The sequence below is a fragment of the Anser anser genome (genome assembly GCF_964211835.1).
Source record: "Anser anser genome assembly, chromosome: Z".
NCBI classification, from domain to species: domain Eukaryota; kingdom Metazoa; phylum Chordata; class Aves; order Anseriformes; family Anatidae; genus Anser; species Anser anser.
The window spans coordinates 20744987-20760593 of NC_139723.1; the positions used below are offsets into that span (position 1 = coordinate 20744987).

General features: G+C 39.0%; 1 protein-coding gene across 5 annotated transcripts in view; it reads left to right on the plus strand.

Moving 5' to 3' along the window:
* The first annotated feature begins 246 nt into the window (after nucleotides 1-246).
* Nucleotides 247-15607, plus strand: part of SRFBP1 (serum response factor binding protein 1) — a 77715-nt gene continuing 62354 nt past the window's right edge. Inside the window, exons 1-2 of one of the 5 annotated variants that reach the window (XM_083818700.1) lie at nucleotides 582-672; nucleotides 4362-4459. In XM_083818700.1, the coding sequence (XP_083674826.1) occupies nucleotides 597-672; nucleotides 4362-4459 (174 nt within the window). In that variant the 5' untranslated portion in view covers nucleotides 582-596. Of the gene's footprint in view, nucleotides 322-513; nucleotides 673-4361; nucleotides 4460-15607 lie in introns of those variants that run through there. The other 4 variants (XM_083818701.1, XM_083818705.1, XM_083818702.1 and 1 more) reach the window with 4 other exon arrangements.

Here is a 15607-nt window from a genome sequence, read left to right on the forward strand (position 1 = left end):
TTTGCTCACAGGAGACGGCTGACACCAGTCAGAAATATAACAGAATCTCAATGCTAGAACCTGCAAGCAAAATGCCTTACAGACAGCGGACAACAGCCTGATTTCGTGTATTCAGACTTCAAAGCGACACAATTCCAGGCACAACAGTGCCATCCAGGGGCCAGCTAATTGCTGGTGAACACCCCAAGGACTCCTTGAAACTGGCTTTATTTACGCAAACAAAAGGGTTCGCAGCCCCGGTATTTAAAACAATTCCTCCAGATGCCTTCAGGTACGATCTGTTACTTCGAACTCTGCGCCAGACAAGCGGAGGAACAACAGGTACTTTTTACAGACGCGAGGAGCCTTGCTTAAGCCTACTGACTAAACAATAATTATGGGTTACGAACAAAAAAAAAAGGGAAGGGCGGGGGGAGGAGGGGGCCGGTACGACCGTTACTTGGGGGAGGGGCGGAGCGGGGAGTGCCGCCGGAAGCCGCCGCGGCTGGGGCGGTGCGGGAGGACCGGGACCATAGAGACGCGGCCTAGAGCGGGCCTGCAACCACCGAGCTTCCAGCCCGGAGCGGCCCACTCCGCGGCGCGGCGCGGTGCGACGCATGCGCGCGGTTTCGCTTGGCGGCGGCGTGCGCGGGGCCCGGCGCCATGGGCCCGGTGCTGAACCTCAACAACGAGGTGAGGCGGGGCGGGGGGGGTTAACGGTTACAGGGCGCTGCGGGTAACCAGCCTGACCCGTCCCGACTGCGCCCTGCTGCGCTTTTATTGCTGCAGCACCTAAACAACAGCCGGTGATTCCTCTGACCGTGTGCTCTATCGGCTTCTGCAGGTGCCAGTGCCCGGATGATTCACAGAACGTTAAACTTGCGATTTTTTGGGTTCAATAGAACCCCAACTGCAGGTTATCTGACTGTTCCCGAATTTATTTAAAATAAGTCTTATGTTCTAGGCATCCAGTAATTCAGAGAGGGTGATCTGCAAGATTTAGTGAGAAATAACCTGTTCATCAGGAAAAATGTAGTTCAGTATTGCATAAAATGCAGCTATCTGACTTATTATAAGCTTTTGGTTCTTGTTACCAACAAGCATATGTTCGAAGGTAACTTACTTCTCGTTGAAGTATGCCAATGAATCTCCAACGAAAGGGGAGATTGTTTCATTCATTCTTTCATATTCATGTTTCATTCAGAGAGTTTGCTCGTAGACTGTGAAGTGCCGCTTGAACTTCCTTCCATCAGTCGCTAAACAGATACCCATGTAACAAGGAATGGAAAAATCAGCACTACATGAATGAAGAACGGTCAAACAGTTCTTCAGAGAAAGACAGAATATTATGAGTTTGTGTACAAAAGACTGGCAGATTTTTGTAAGGACACCAGTGATGGTTGTATTTCTGATAGCTCAAGTATCACCCAATCGTAAGAGGAAACTCAAAGTTAGCTCTTTGAGAGATTTCCTGGAGGTGGGAACTTTGGTCAGAGTTGTCAATAGACAAAAAGATAGTCACCCTGTGAAGTAGGTCCATTTGAGGCATAACACAGTGTAGAGACTGAAATCCTGGCTGCTATCTGATTAGGAAGGACAGCAGGCCAAGCTGATGAAGAATAAACTGCATCTTTTTGATAGAGACCTAAAGTGTATAGATTAAACATTTTTTCCATTTCTATAACTATTCCTTTTCTTAAAGCATCGTGCTTTTCTTAAAGCATGCCTGACTACTCTTTCTGAGAAGAAGTTAGGAGACATTTCTTCTCAGAAAGAGCAGTCAGGCATTGGAACGGGTTGCCCAGGGAGGTGGTGGAGTCACCGTCCCTGGGGGTGTTCAAGGCAAGGTTGGATGTGGTGCTTAGGGACATGGTTTAGGGGGTGACATTGGTGGTAGGGGAATGGTTGGACAAGATGATCTTGGAGGTCTTTTCCAACCTCAGTGACTCTATGATGTGTTAATTAACATGAATCATAAAACCTGGCACAAATGTTTTCTTCCCCTAGATATCCTCTGTGTATTTCTTGAAGTTACTGGGATGCTTCTGAGAGAATTTGTCTTGCTGTTAAGAAATATTTGTCTTTCTCTGATCAAGGTAGCATGGTAGAGTTTGAGCATGAGTGAAGAAATGATTTTAGAAGGCCTAGTGTTTTCAACTATTGGATTTTTTGGCATATTCTTCCAATCTGCTAAGTGACAGACTTACTGAAATTAAAAAGCAGCTTTGTGCTGTGTGGCTTTGGCATTCTGCAGTAAACAAATACTAGGGATCATATAAATTTCTTCCCATATTAGGCCATATCAAATAGACATGCTAATTATTGCAGAAAGATCTTTAAGTAGCAAACAGATGATAACTTTATTTGTTTGTCCTGGCTGGATATACAGCAGTTCTCTCTAAGGCCTGGTAAACTTGGTTGGATTATATTTACACGTTCCAGGTTTTAATTTTCACTAAGGCAGACTGCTGCTTTTAATTAATAAACTATATGATGGAATCATATAGTTTTTGATAGAGTTCAGTGTTTTGTTAACTGATTTACAGGAAGATGAAATAGTTTAAGAACATTTCTCAGTAACATAAATCGATACTATTCGTAATATTAATTGACTTTTATTTTAATTACTTCCTGTTGTGTGTTCAATACATAACCTAAACATGGTAACTTAAAGAAATGAATAGTTATTCATCTCCAGAAACTTAGTTATGCATTGTCTACAGCATTCCTATAAACTATATTGGCATAGGTGAGAGCTGTATACCACCTGCTTTGTGTTAATAAGATATATTTATTTAGTTTATTTCTGGATGAGAGAGATAAATAACTTAATGTCTGAGTAGGTTCGGTGTAATTCAGTGGCAGGGATCACGTACTACTGTTCTGGTGGAAACAAAAAAACTGCACTGTTAATGAAAAGTTCAAACTTCAGGTGCCAATGTTGTCGTGAAGTGTGCAAGTATTTTGTCACGATTGGAAAGCAGACATTTAACTGGGTGATTATTCCACCTCTTATCAACAGAGAAACATGAAAGTTAAAATTTTATTAATATAATGGAAATCTTACTCTCCAAGGAAATTAGACGAGTAAAAGGCTGATATGTCTCCTTTCTTTCTGACAGCTAGAGTTCATTTGCTAATTTCAGAAAATTTTTAAAGGTGTAGAGATCTCAAGTATTTTAAAAGCTATAATTTGGGCATAAAATAGTATCCCCATGAAGCAGCAAGCTCCTAGTTGTTCTGATCTAATAGGGAATGAAAATGGAGGGGAGAAAAAAAAAGTGATGCTGTTTGGTCACTGTATGAACAGATTGCCAGTTTTTGTAGAGTGATGAGGATTCTGGGTGAAAATGAGCGGGAACTGTGGTTATTGTGATGAGGTGAAATAAGACAAGGTTATGAAAAATCAGTTCATTTAGCTATCCACAGAATAATGCATTTAGACATTCTGCTTGTCCTTTGTTTTATTTTTTTCACATACAGTTGTGATATCAGTGTAACAGCTCCAGAAACTGTCACAGTGTTTCCAGGGCAACAAATAGATACTCTGCCAAAAGTGTATAAATGCTCTTTTTTTCCTGATTGCATGTATACCTAGATAATTACAGAAAACGGCAAGATCTGACCACAAGGAGCAAGACCTTTTTTTTTAAGAAGCTATCAGCTTGCTGCTGTCAGATAACATGGTACAGTTTCAGTGCTATTTTGTGACTGTAAAGTTAGGAGTTAGGATTTATTTTTTTTATTATTTTTTTTTTTTCAATTCAGACATTCAGTCATTCGATTTCTGTGTGTCTACTGCATTGTAATTTCTGTGCCTAAGGTAGAGTAAGTGGCAGGGAGAAGTAACAGCTGCAGAAAGAGAAAAGAGAAGATCAGAGTTTTTGAGAAGGAAGAGGAAAATACAGTATTTCTTAGCAGTTGTGACTTTTTTTTTTGCACAAAGTAAAATATAACTTGCATTTTTGTCTGTAGTAAGCCATAGTTGTATTCTTATCCCATGCTTAATTTTAAAGGCATACAGGCTGAAGGAATCTTTAAAAAAATACTTCTGTGCTTTATATGTTTCCTATTTTCTAAAGCTTTTAAAAGAAATTGATGTATCTTGTCACAAAATATCTTGCAATATTAAAAACACCATATAAACTAAACTTTTCTGGAATCATTTGCTAGATGGCAGCACATAATCATCAACTGCCATGGACAAGAGCAAGTTTAAAGGGAAAGACCACGTGCTTAGTGTGAAATATTTTTTTTGTTGATCAGCAATATACAACAGCATGGAACAGAAGCTTGTGAATGGAAACCAAGTCAGATTTGCCTTTTTTTTTTTTTCCAGAACTCATGCTTCTTAAATAGTGTTATGTTTTTCTGTCTTGCAGAGACATGCCCTTTTGTCTCCTCTTGGAATTCAGTTGGTTACAACTACCTCAAGGAATTAAGCCGCAGAAATCCCATGAAGCCAATGCAAATGATCTACGTATGAATACCTCTAAAAATGCGTAGTTCTAATATGTACCTAAATGGTGCTATAAGGGCCAAAGTTGACTGTTAGTGAGGCATTGTGTTTTGGAAAGCAAATTTAAGTCTTTGCAGAGCTGAGAGTTGTTTCTCTGGGACATATGAATTGAATTTGCCAAGTTTGGTCACGGAAACTTTGGTATTGGTTAAATTTTTCTCTTAAATTTGTATTTAATAATTAGTTATGTGCTCTAAAGTAATTTCTGTCATTAATAATATTGTGGACTTCTTAATGACTCAGTATAAAGTTGAGCTGTATTTATAAAGCTGTGTTTTGTAGATGATATTTATCATTCTCAGTGCAAAGTTTTCATTTTTTTTGCTGAAAGGTGAAGTCAAGATAAAAGTCTGTCTTCGGAGTAATATATACGCACACAAATTTTTCAGTCTCCTAACCGAAGTGCAGATTAAAGGAATTCTGCGTAAGGAAATTGGTAATCAGGCTTCATTTGGTGGGTTCCATTCAGCAGTTTTCTGGGTCACAAACTCTTGTGCTGTGATGTTCAGCATGGCAGTTCTCAGGCCCTTTTACGTTTTCAGTTTAGGGCTGTCATCCTGACTTGGCTGCAATGTGGACGAATGACGTGGTCAGAAAGCAATCTGGACATGTGGTTAAGTGTTTAAACTGGTGTACAGCAGAGTCAAAGATAGCTAGTGTGAACGATGAGGAAAAAAAATCACACACAAAGCCATGGGAAGGAGCTTTAACTTGTGGAGAATGACTGGCATGTGGTCTGAAACTGTAGTTTGTTATATCTTTAATTCTGTGAAACTTGCATCTTTTATCACAGCACAACAAGAAGGAAATGTAAATTTGTAGATGTTTATATAAGGTCCCGGTTTGCCTTGTGTAGCCTAGGCTAATTTTGCATTTGTCCATCACAGCTTAGGTAACAAACATCAATAGAAAATCAGTTACCAAGCTTGCACTTCGGCATACCTTCACTCATACATCGTTGTGCATCAGCCTGTAACCATAAGGCCGAATATATTCTTTTAACTTTCAATGATGAAACTTTCTGTGTAATAGTGGAAACAAGAAGTTGTATTCTCACCAGGATATCAGGTGAAATAATTAAGGAAGAACAGGGAGGGGGAAGTTTGAGAGGCACACGCATTCCTCCTGAAGCTGAATTGACTTGCACAGTTCAGAAATGCATTATCGTTTTGGTAGGTGTATTAAATGCAAAATACTACTATAGCATCCTAGCTAGCCCTTAGCACATTGTGTATTTCTGTTGCTGATCTAGTAGGTCCAGCATGCTTTTATAAATGTCAATTTAAAACTCAAATTAAATTAATTTGAAGTTCTGTGTTCATTGAATAGTCACCATTTTTGCAGAGAGACATTCCAGATAAAATGTACTTCAGGACTGCTCCCTGGTATTTATTTGCTTAAGTGTTTCCTTATTTCCAGTCTTCCGTATTTTGACTGCCACATCACTCAGATGTGATACACCTCTGTGAGTTTTCATTGGCATTTGATGACAATTTACACAAGTAATTCAGTATCTTACTGGTTAGTTTTTTCCCCCATGTTTCAGACTGCAGAAACTGGGACATCTTTTAGCATTGAAGGGTCTTCATTTTCAGAAGTGCTTTGCTGTTCAGTGTAGCATTGTGGTCACATATGACGCGCCCCAGCCGTGCCTTTCTCAGGCTGTGATTTCACGGGCCTCACTGCTTCAGGTGCTGGGGTTTCTCACTCTTCTTGCTTCACACCCACTGCAGCCACAAGATCCTGCCTCCCTTTTCTCTGAGCAGAATAAACTTTTCACTGAGGTGGTTTTCTGCTTCTGCATAGACAGAAGATCTGGGGAGAGCATTCAGCCAGCAAACCTAAATAGCCAGGGTGATTGTATGGTGTGCAGTTCTGTTGTCTGTTCCTTTTGTGAAAATCAACTAGTGATCAAGGTTATAGGGACAGGAAAACTAAAGGGTTCAAAGAGAAGGCCAAAGGAGTCCTTAGATCTTGGTAATCTTGCAGAATGAGTTCGTTGGAGAGTAGTTACAAACCCTCACAAAAGAAGAAGCATGTCATTTCACTATTACACTTTCAAAAGTTTGTCTTTGGAAAATGTGAACAAGAGTATCTGAAGGGGAAAAAAATATCTTGTCTCTTACTTGCAAAAGAGCTCTTAAAACAAGTTGCAGCCCTGTAATAAGTAAAGTGAAATGTAATTTTCAGGAGTTCTATTCCCCACAGCCTTCTTTCAAGCTTTTTTTTTTTTTTTTTAAATCTCTTTTCACTTTTGAGCACAAACTGGTTGGGAGCATTAAGTTTTTTTAGTGTGTTATATCCAAATAGCTAGTGTTACCTAAAGAATGTTATGAGCTAGTGTTACCTAAAGAATGTTATGATGTTTTTAAGTGCATTCCTGGACCTTCTTTACCAGTGATAAAAAAGAATCCTAGACTGAAATGTTCAAAATAACAATGACTGAGTGCTGTTAGGCATTATGGTATTTAAAGCAGTCCAAAATACTGGGCAACCAGCCCAATGCGGTTATCCAGGCTTCTCTTTGAAATATAGTAGCTGCTCCCAAAGATCCATTTTGTGTGCTAACCTCTGGGCTGTGGTGAATCTAGGAGCTCCTTTAATATTCCTGTACGCTGACTTTTTAGTTGTCTAAAGGGGGAGTGGGGTATGAGGTGAGGTGCCTGACCAGTTATCTGGTATTGGACTGAGCTACGAGATGTCTGATGGCTCGTATTTCAAAAATACCAACGCTCTCTTTCAAGGCATGTGTCTGCCTGCTGAGGAAAATGCTGCATTTTAGTGTCGTGGCTTTGTTAGAAAAGGTTGTAGTAGTTGAGAAAAAGCTGGCTCATAGGATCCCTCAGTCTGAGATGAGTTGAATCCTGCGATCTCAATCACCAGCAGAGAGCACTAATCACAAGTTTTAACAAATAACAGTAATAGGCTACTGTCGAGGAAAGAAGGTAGACTTGACGTGGTGAGGGGAGCCTTGTCATATAGTTAACCAGTGGGAGAATTTCCTTAGGAAAAGTTCTTGGCTATGCTCCAAAGGCTGCTTATCCACCGATTAACATAAAATACATGAGCTCCCTCAAAGGAAATACTGGAACTCAGAACTATTTACCCTGAAGAAATTCCTCTTGCAGGTCTACAGATGACTTCTCTTTTAATATTTTGTCTTTGGCTTGTGATTCTTGTTTGTTCCAGCACCATATTACAGTAGCATGTTGGCCAAGACACTCTCTTTAAGCAGAAGCAGTTATCTTAGACTCCCTCTACTTGAACTCATTTTGTAATCTTAACCTTTTCAATTCTGGCAAGTGCTACAAAATCCAGACTCTTCGCTGATGGTGGACACCCATCCTGGTACCCTGAGCTATCTGCTGTATCTGATATCTCTTAGGCAACTTAGGTCAACTTTAGGTTCATCTGTGACCACTTCAGAATTAGTCTTGATATCAACTGTTTGCACTTAGATACTTATGAAAAAAGTACAGGTGTCTGGGAATCTTCTGTGGTAGAAATTGAAGCTGTGGGCTGAATTCTGGCATTGCCAAGATCTGTGCATGGTCTTAAATACTTCATTGGAGCTGATCACACAGTCTCTTACATGTCACTGAAATCAGACTAAACTTCATTGGAAAGGTATAAGAAAATACAAGAGTTTTTTTAAAAAAAAAAGGGGGAAAGGGGTTAAAAATCTACAAAATCTACACAATTCAAAACCAGATAGCTAATCTATTCCATCTTTTTTTTTTTTCTCAATATATTGGCAAATTGCTACTTTTTGCTGTAAATTACAAGTCTCTGCAAAGTTAGAAAGCTAACAGTACTATCTCTTTAAACTCTGGAATACTTGGCAGCAGTCATATTTTAGCTCTGTGGAAATGCATGTAAAAATTCTTGCATTACTTGTGTTACTAATAAATAATTCTAAGCACAACAGTTTCTTGCAGGAGAAAAAACTGTGCTACATTGGGCTTGAATTCTGTTTAAAACAGTTCAAGTGTTAAATTACTGACATTCTTTTAGAGACCATGTAAATGTCCTAAGGAAAAGGTCTTTTGAAAGCTTGTGAAATTTCCAAACTTATACTCTGTGAGATAGAATTCTGAGGAATTGTGGCTTTTTTTTTTTCTAGGAACTGTTCCAGCAGCTGTTTCTAAAGTTTCTAGAGTTGCCACATCATCAGTTATACTAGTATTAACAGCAAATTCTGATCAGTAATTCACACAGATTTTCTTTCATCAGATTACTGAATCAATTAAACATGGCAAACTATGCCTATTTTTTTTTTCCTTCTGCTGGCAGTATTGTATACAGCCCTTATCAAACTACTGTACTTCGGGACATAAATGAAAACTTTTCCTTAACTCAAGTGGTTTATATAAAGTGTGTGTGGTAGGCCACGTAGGCTAGCAAGATGCTCTCATAAAACAAAACATCTGTGGTTCCTTGGTGTGGTAGTGTACAATAATGAAAAAAACATGCAAACACAGTCATGGGAAACTTTGTAACTTGTTTTTTAATGGAACTGTGAGATACTTGCAGTACACACTGTAGGCTTTTATTGGATGTAATTTATAGGTATATATGCATGCTTAAAATATATATATATTTCTTATAGAAATCCTTTTGATTGTAGTAAACGTGCTGAATTGCTTACTGCGGTCATAGCAGACATCTTTCTACAACCTTTGCATTACTGGGTATGAAGCTTGCTGCCAAATGAAAAAGAAGAAAGGGTGAAATGATTGAAAAGGGGAATATTATGGTGTTGTATTTTTTCCTAATAGATTTTCAGGGTAGGGGAGTGTCCTAGAAGAAGAATAGTAATCAATTGTGAATTTATCTTGAATTGCTAATGATAAATTACCAATGATAAATTTCTTTTAGTTTATCTTATGCTATGGAGGTTGGTAGTGGAGAGCAATTAAGGGAAAAGTTTTTCTGTTAGGGTTTTGACACAGAAGTGATCAGTTACTAAATTCAGTGACTGATGGCCCTTTAAGTCATCTCAGGGAAAGGGATTTTAAAGTCTTGTACTGATTTTATATGAAAAGTTACAAGTACGTTATTTCTGATGCAAAGATGGGTTACAATGATGAATTCATGTTGCATTTAGTACTAAATGAAATGTGTGTGCATATAGTCAAAATTTACTTGGAATGTAAATCAATTATCATGTTTTTAGAATGAAAATGTTCTGTTCATCTTCATTCTGTAATGAGTAAACAGGCCAAAATTGAGTCCAGCAAAGTATTTCTGTAAGTCTCTTAGAGAACTTCTATTGAAATCATTAGCAAGCTTAATACTGTCCAGAGGTAAGTTAGGGGCTCTAATTCACTAATTAGAGTGTAAAATCTATCTGATTGGATATATTCAATTGTGTTGGAAGCTGGTTTATCATATGTTAGTATACTCTTTTAAATGTTTTTTTATGCAAACACTGGATATGAAGTGTCTCTCAGCAGTTGAATTGGACAACTGTCAGCTTAAGATATGCTTGTCTAGCAGCTTGGTAAGATAAGAAGTCTTTAAAATTAATACACTATGGAAGAATGCAATCTCAAACATGTATCATCCTTTTTTGCAGCAGGAGTGAGGAGTACCCCAGTAGGAGCAGGAGCTCAGAGTTATGTTAGGGACTTCATGTTTCCCATTCTTAGGATAATTGTGTGTTAAAGTGAGGTGAGCAGTGAATCTGGAATGGCTCTTTGTTTGGAAGCTATTTAAGGAAAAGAGTGCCATCTTCTGATTTGGCTTACTCTTTTTCCAAATACCTAAAATGACAATAAGCCAGTTGCAAATAAAGGCCTTCAAACATGTTTTCAAAATGGCTATAAAATTATGTTTGTCTTCATTATTTTTCTTTTCTTCTTGGTCTGCGGTTCAGGAGTTTGTAGGTCATTTCCCTAAATTCTGACCTTGATACTTTCAATGGAAAATGCAAACTAGCCAGCAATGCAAAATGGGCCAATGGAAAACAAAACATCTTCCAGCAGGTATAACTCTTAAAGTTTTTCAAACTAAACATATTGAAATTAAATTTATTTTGTCTTGAATTCAAGTTCAAAGAAAGCCCACCCCTTTCAAAAAATTATTTGAGCAGGACAGAGAAACAAGATTTTATATAAGCAGTACCTACAGTGTATCATTGGCATAGAGCTGCCAGTAAGTGCTGGGTGTGAATATCTGAATCCTTAAGCACCTAAGGGAACATTTTCCATTAAATTTTTACCCATTACAAGGCACTGAGTAGATGGCTTCTTACATTTTTTTTGCTGTGATAACAGGCTATCTTCAGCTTTTTCAGAATCAGCCATTCCTTTTTGCAGTTTTATGAGAACACGTTAGAAAAAAGTCTGAGGTCCTGTGTAGATATGCTAATGTGCTAATTGGTGGACTGCTTGCTTGAGAGGCTGGTAAGAACTGTTTTTGAATAGCAGCTCTTTCACAGGAACGAATAAGGGATTTCATCCAGAGGGAAAGATCACTGGGGGACTGACTGCTGCATAGGAAGGATAGCATAACTTACACTTAGTTGCATGATAGAGTAGGAATTCCAGAGAATATAAAGCAACAGGCTGTTAAAGTGATTGCTTGCTGTTGTAGCAGTTCAGAAATAACAAGGATGATGAAGGGAAGGGAGGAGGGATAGAACTTCAAGTATTCTATCAGTCAAATATGATCGGTGGGCGATGAGGTGTGTCAGGAGGGTATGTTTGGTATGGAAAAACTGGAGATCGACGAAGCAAGCAGCAAGCTTCAGGAGAAAGGAATGCCCCAACAAACCCAGTACTAGAGTGATGGAAAGGTTTGTGTTGGAAGGGAAAGTAAAGCCACCCAGTTCAACCCCCCCCCAATGGGCAGGGATGCTACCCATTAGACCACGTTGCCCAAAGCCCCATCCAGCCTGTCCTTGAGCACCTCAAAGGGTGGGGCATGCACAGCTTCTCTGGGCAGCGTGTGCCAGTGCTTCAACACCCTTACAGTGAAGGATTTCCTAACCTCTAAACTAAATCTTCTCTCTTTTCTTTTAAAATCTCCTCTCTTTTATTTTAAAGCCATTCCCCCTTGTCCTGTCATTGTCTGCCTGGGTAAAAAGCCACTCTTCAGGTGGGAAAACTAGGAAAGAAGTTCTAAATGGCTGAACAGTGAACATTAAATATGTAAAACAGGTGGATAAGTGAGAGCAGTTGTCATGTCAGAACAATAAGATTCTGCAGGAACCTTCCTGTGCAACTGTAAGTTGTTACTGACACTGGGGTAGTTACTGTATCTTCTAGATCTGGGGTTTTGTCAACTGCGCAATGAAGAATTGAAGGTATGTTTGCGAAACAGTGTCAACCAGATATCTGGAGGGATGTTTTAAACTCTGTATTCTTTGTATTTTCTACACTTACTGAAAAGTAAGTTAAATAAGTTATATGGTAGTGTGGTTAAGTATGTAGGGCTTCTCTTTCTGTTTTAAGATTCATTTGGCCTAATCTGTAGTTAAACAAAAAAAAATTCAGAGACGTGCTAGCATAAATCATCTTGATGGAAGAAAAGTGTGGGGGGCAGGCATTGTAGGGGAAATAGCATGCTGTGCTTTGTAATCTGACACATGGTTAATATTGTTCCATGTTTGAAACCAGGAGCTCACCCCACTTTTTGGTGAGCTTAGCACTAGCAGAATACTCATCCTCTTTGAACAACTCCAAAAAATTGGTTATGCAAACTGAATTGCCTTTTTATCAGTGGTTATCAGAGTGTGGTCCTTGAGGCCATGGGCTTTTTTGTCACTCATTAGCACACTCTAGGCCTGAACTGGTGTTGTACTCATTAAATGTGTTGATATATGTGTAATTGATAGGCATGGTAGGTAGCTTTGTGCTAGGGGCTGCATAGGGCACGTGAAGAGCCTTAGGCTAGACATACATTAATAAAAGAAGTTGGAAGTCTTCTTTTGTTAGCACTTATCAGTAAAACAAGGAAGAAGACAGTTTTGTGGAAAAGTTATAGAAAAGTTCAAAGTATTTTGGAAATGGAAAATTACATAAATTTTTCTATTCTTTCACTGGCTTCAGGTTATCTCATGGCTTTCCCTTTCTTTCATTCAGTTTTCCCTTTCTTTCCCTTTATTTTCTTTGGCTTTCCCTTTCTGGATTTTTTCCTTTGAAATTCTGAATGTTTAATCCTTATTAAATGTTTATTACCACAGCTGTTTTTTTTCCAGGCATGAAAACAAAGGGCTTATGGTTTGTGGCGTTTTGTTGTTTTTGTTCTGTTTTTTTGTTTGTTTGTTTGTTTTGGTCCGTCGTGGGTGGGAGATGGATCACTTTGTTGGACTGGACACCATTTCTCACTTTCTTTATACTCCCTTGTTCCATGATATACCTCTCTGCTTACCTCCCGCATGATGCAGTACTGTGTTGCTAGATATATAGTTTCTTTCCTGTCTGAATTGTAAAGTATCATACTTCTGCCTTCAGACAAGAAGGTAGAAACTTTCAGGCTTACTGATTAGAGACAGGAAAAAATGTTATGGCTAAAATACACTTGAATGTTGGAAATTCCTTTAGCTTGCAAGACGTGGGTAGTGCAAGGAGTGCTGCTTATTCCTCTGTCTCCAAAATGCACCTGTACTGGTGATATTTACTCATACGATGAAAATTTGGTTTACCTGCTACAAGGTTTAGCATGAGATGTGGTTTACTTCTATCCAGAATGAATTTAAACTTGATGTTTTGAGTTTCACTTCACTGGTAGGAGTTAAGAGTTGAGGCTTTCCCCTCTTTCTATTGGGAGTTTTCACATAGCTGAAGAAACCTTTCTGTCTTTTGATTTTCCAGATTTGTTTTCCTTCTTACATGTATGAACAGGGAGATACTTTGCTGAGGAGGAATTTCAAGAAAAATAGTGGAGATTAAAAATATAGACATTTGTGGTGGGTTTTTTTGGTCACGATAATGGCAGCTACCTTTATTTTCAGTTTTCACAAAAGCACAATTTGGATGTATTTTATAGACAATCTGAAAATTACAAAACATTTCTTATCTTTCGTATTTACAGACAAATGGAAAAGTAGTTTAACCAGTGTTTCTCTGATATTACCATTCCTCAGCTGGTACTAGCATTGAAATAATAATGCAGTTCTGTGTTGTTTTATTAACTTGAAACCGTTTTCCTTTTATGATTCCTCTTTGTCTGCATAATAACAACTGTATGGTGACATTGAAGTGGGTGATTTTCAAGTGGGTGTCTTACTAGGAAATGAGCGGCTGCTTTTGAATGACAGCTTCACAAAAATACTTAGTGTCTTCTCTGGTAATATTAAGGTGGTAATATACAGATATTTGCCAGATGTTGTGCAACTATAATCTTTTGCAGGCATCCCACCCATTCCCTGTTTTCTCTGCATGGGGGACTAGTCTGAGCTGAAGATAATTCAAATCAGTATAAAAATGTCTCTTTTTACGTGATATCTCCTGCACAGAAGAACCTCACCTTCATCTATCCGCTTCAGCAAGGTATTAGGTTATAATTCCCCTTGGAGCTTCAGTCACCAGGTTAAAAGCGTCAGCCCAAAGAATGTAGTAAGAGTAAAACATACTTAACACGTAAGCTGCAGAACCAGTGAAGCCTTAGAACTTTTGCATCCAGTGTTCATAAGAACCTCATACTGATATCCTCAGTTCTTCCTCTGTCTGTACAGCTTTTTACTTGCTATCCAGGTATTCGCCCTCTTTGAGTGCTAAGCGGTAGCTGTAGTTACAGCCCATGTTTCCCACCTGTTTGGCTGACCCAGAGATGTGGCTGGTGCTCTGGAGCTGGTTCAGAGCCAGACATGCTGGTGAGTGAGTATGCATGCAAATTGGCAGCCAACATGGAAAAGATACGAATTCTGCTTATGTATCTTCCATGCTTGACATGCTAATTTTAGTTCTCGTGACCTATTCAGCTACCAATTTTCAAAAAATATGCAGGAGCTCTGGGCAGTGCTGATTTGTCAGACCTGGTGTCTGTTTCTTAAGCCTGAAAGTTAGTGGGGAGAGATACTGACAGGCAAACAGTGTGATGACAAACTTAATTTCCTCAGAAACTAGGTTAACAAATTTAATTCCAGAATACACAAAGTTTTAATGCTCTGCTCCTACAGGATAGCTGAGAAAAGTAGTAATGTGCTGGCTCTCAGGACTCTGAGGTTTTCTGTGGTGACTTAGTAGGCCAATACCATCATCTCATTGCAAAAGCAATCATTAATTGCAGGAACCCTGTATTCTGAGTTGAGACAGTGAGACAGTTGACCTGCAGTTGCTCCTGTGGCATGCTGACTGCTTGGGTGTAGGATATTGAAAGCCTGTCGGTGGGTGATGGGTTATGCATGAAAGCCCATGTCATGCAGTTCTTTGAAAGTGAGCTGAGGCATGCAAGGAGCAGCTGGTTAGCTAGAAGAAGAATGCTGTGATGATGTTTGAAATCACTTAATTCAGCACAATTTACTAGCCAGTTATTTGGAACATTCAACAGTGAACTGCTGTGTGGAAGTAGAGGAGCAAGTAAGTGAGGGAAAGTAAAGAAGATTACAAGAGAAACAGTACAATGTTTACAGTATGTCAGAACTTATTCACTCTCTTATCATTCTCTTGTAAACATTGCTACAGTGCCCTTTTTCAAGTGGCTTATAGCCCATTACTTAGATAGAATAAGGGAAAATGACCTGATGTGCTGGTTTGTTCTGTCAGCTGAACTGCCAGCTGGTTGTTCTGCTGCTGCTTTGCTTACAGAAGGAATGATGCTTATTCAGATGCTTCAGTTTCAGATTCTGCTGCAAAGTAGTTGGTACATAGTAGATCCCTACTGACTTACATAGCTAGGAGTCCTTTGTCCACATGTTCTGTCAGACAAGTCCATTCCTTGATGGTCTGAGGCTCTGACAGCTGGCCTGAATTTAACTCACATTTAAAGCCATTGCTGATTGTGTACCAGGCAGTCAGAAGTGAGAGCTGTAGCTCCTCACTGGTGATTAAGGCTAATGCTTTAGTTTGTGAATTGTTGTAACTGAGAGGGCGGCAAGTGCTCAACAGGGTTACTCAAGCTTGTTTTTAGATAAAAGGATGTTAATCTTCTAACCTTTAAAAA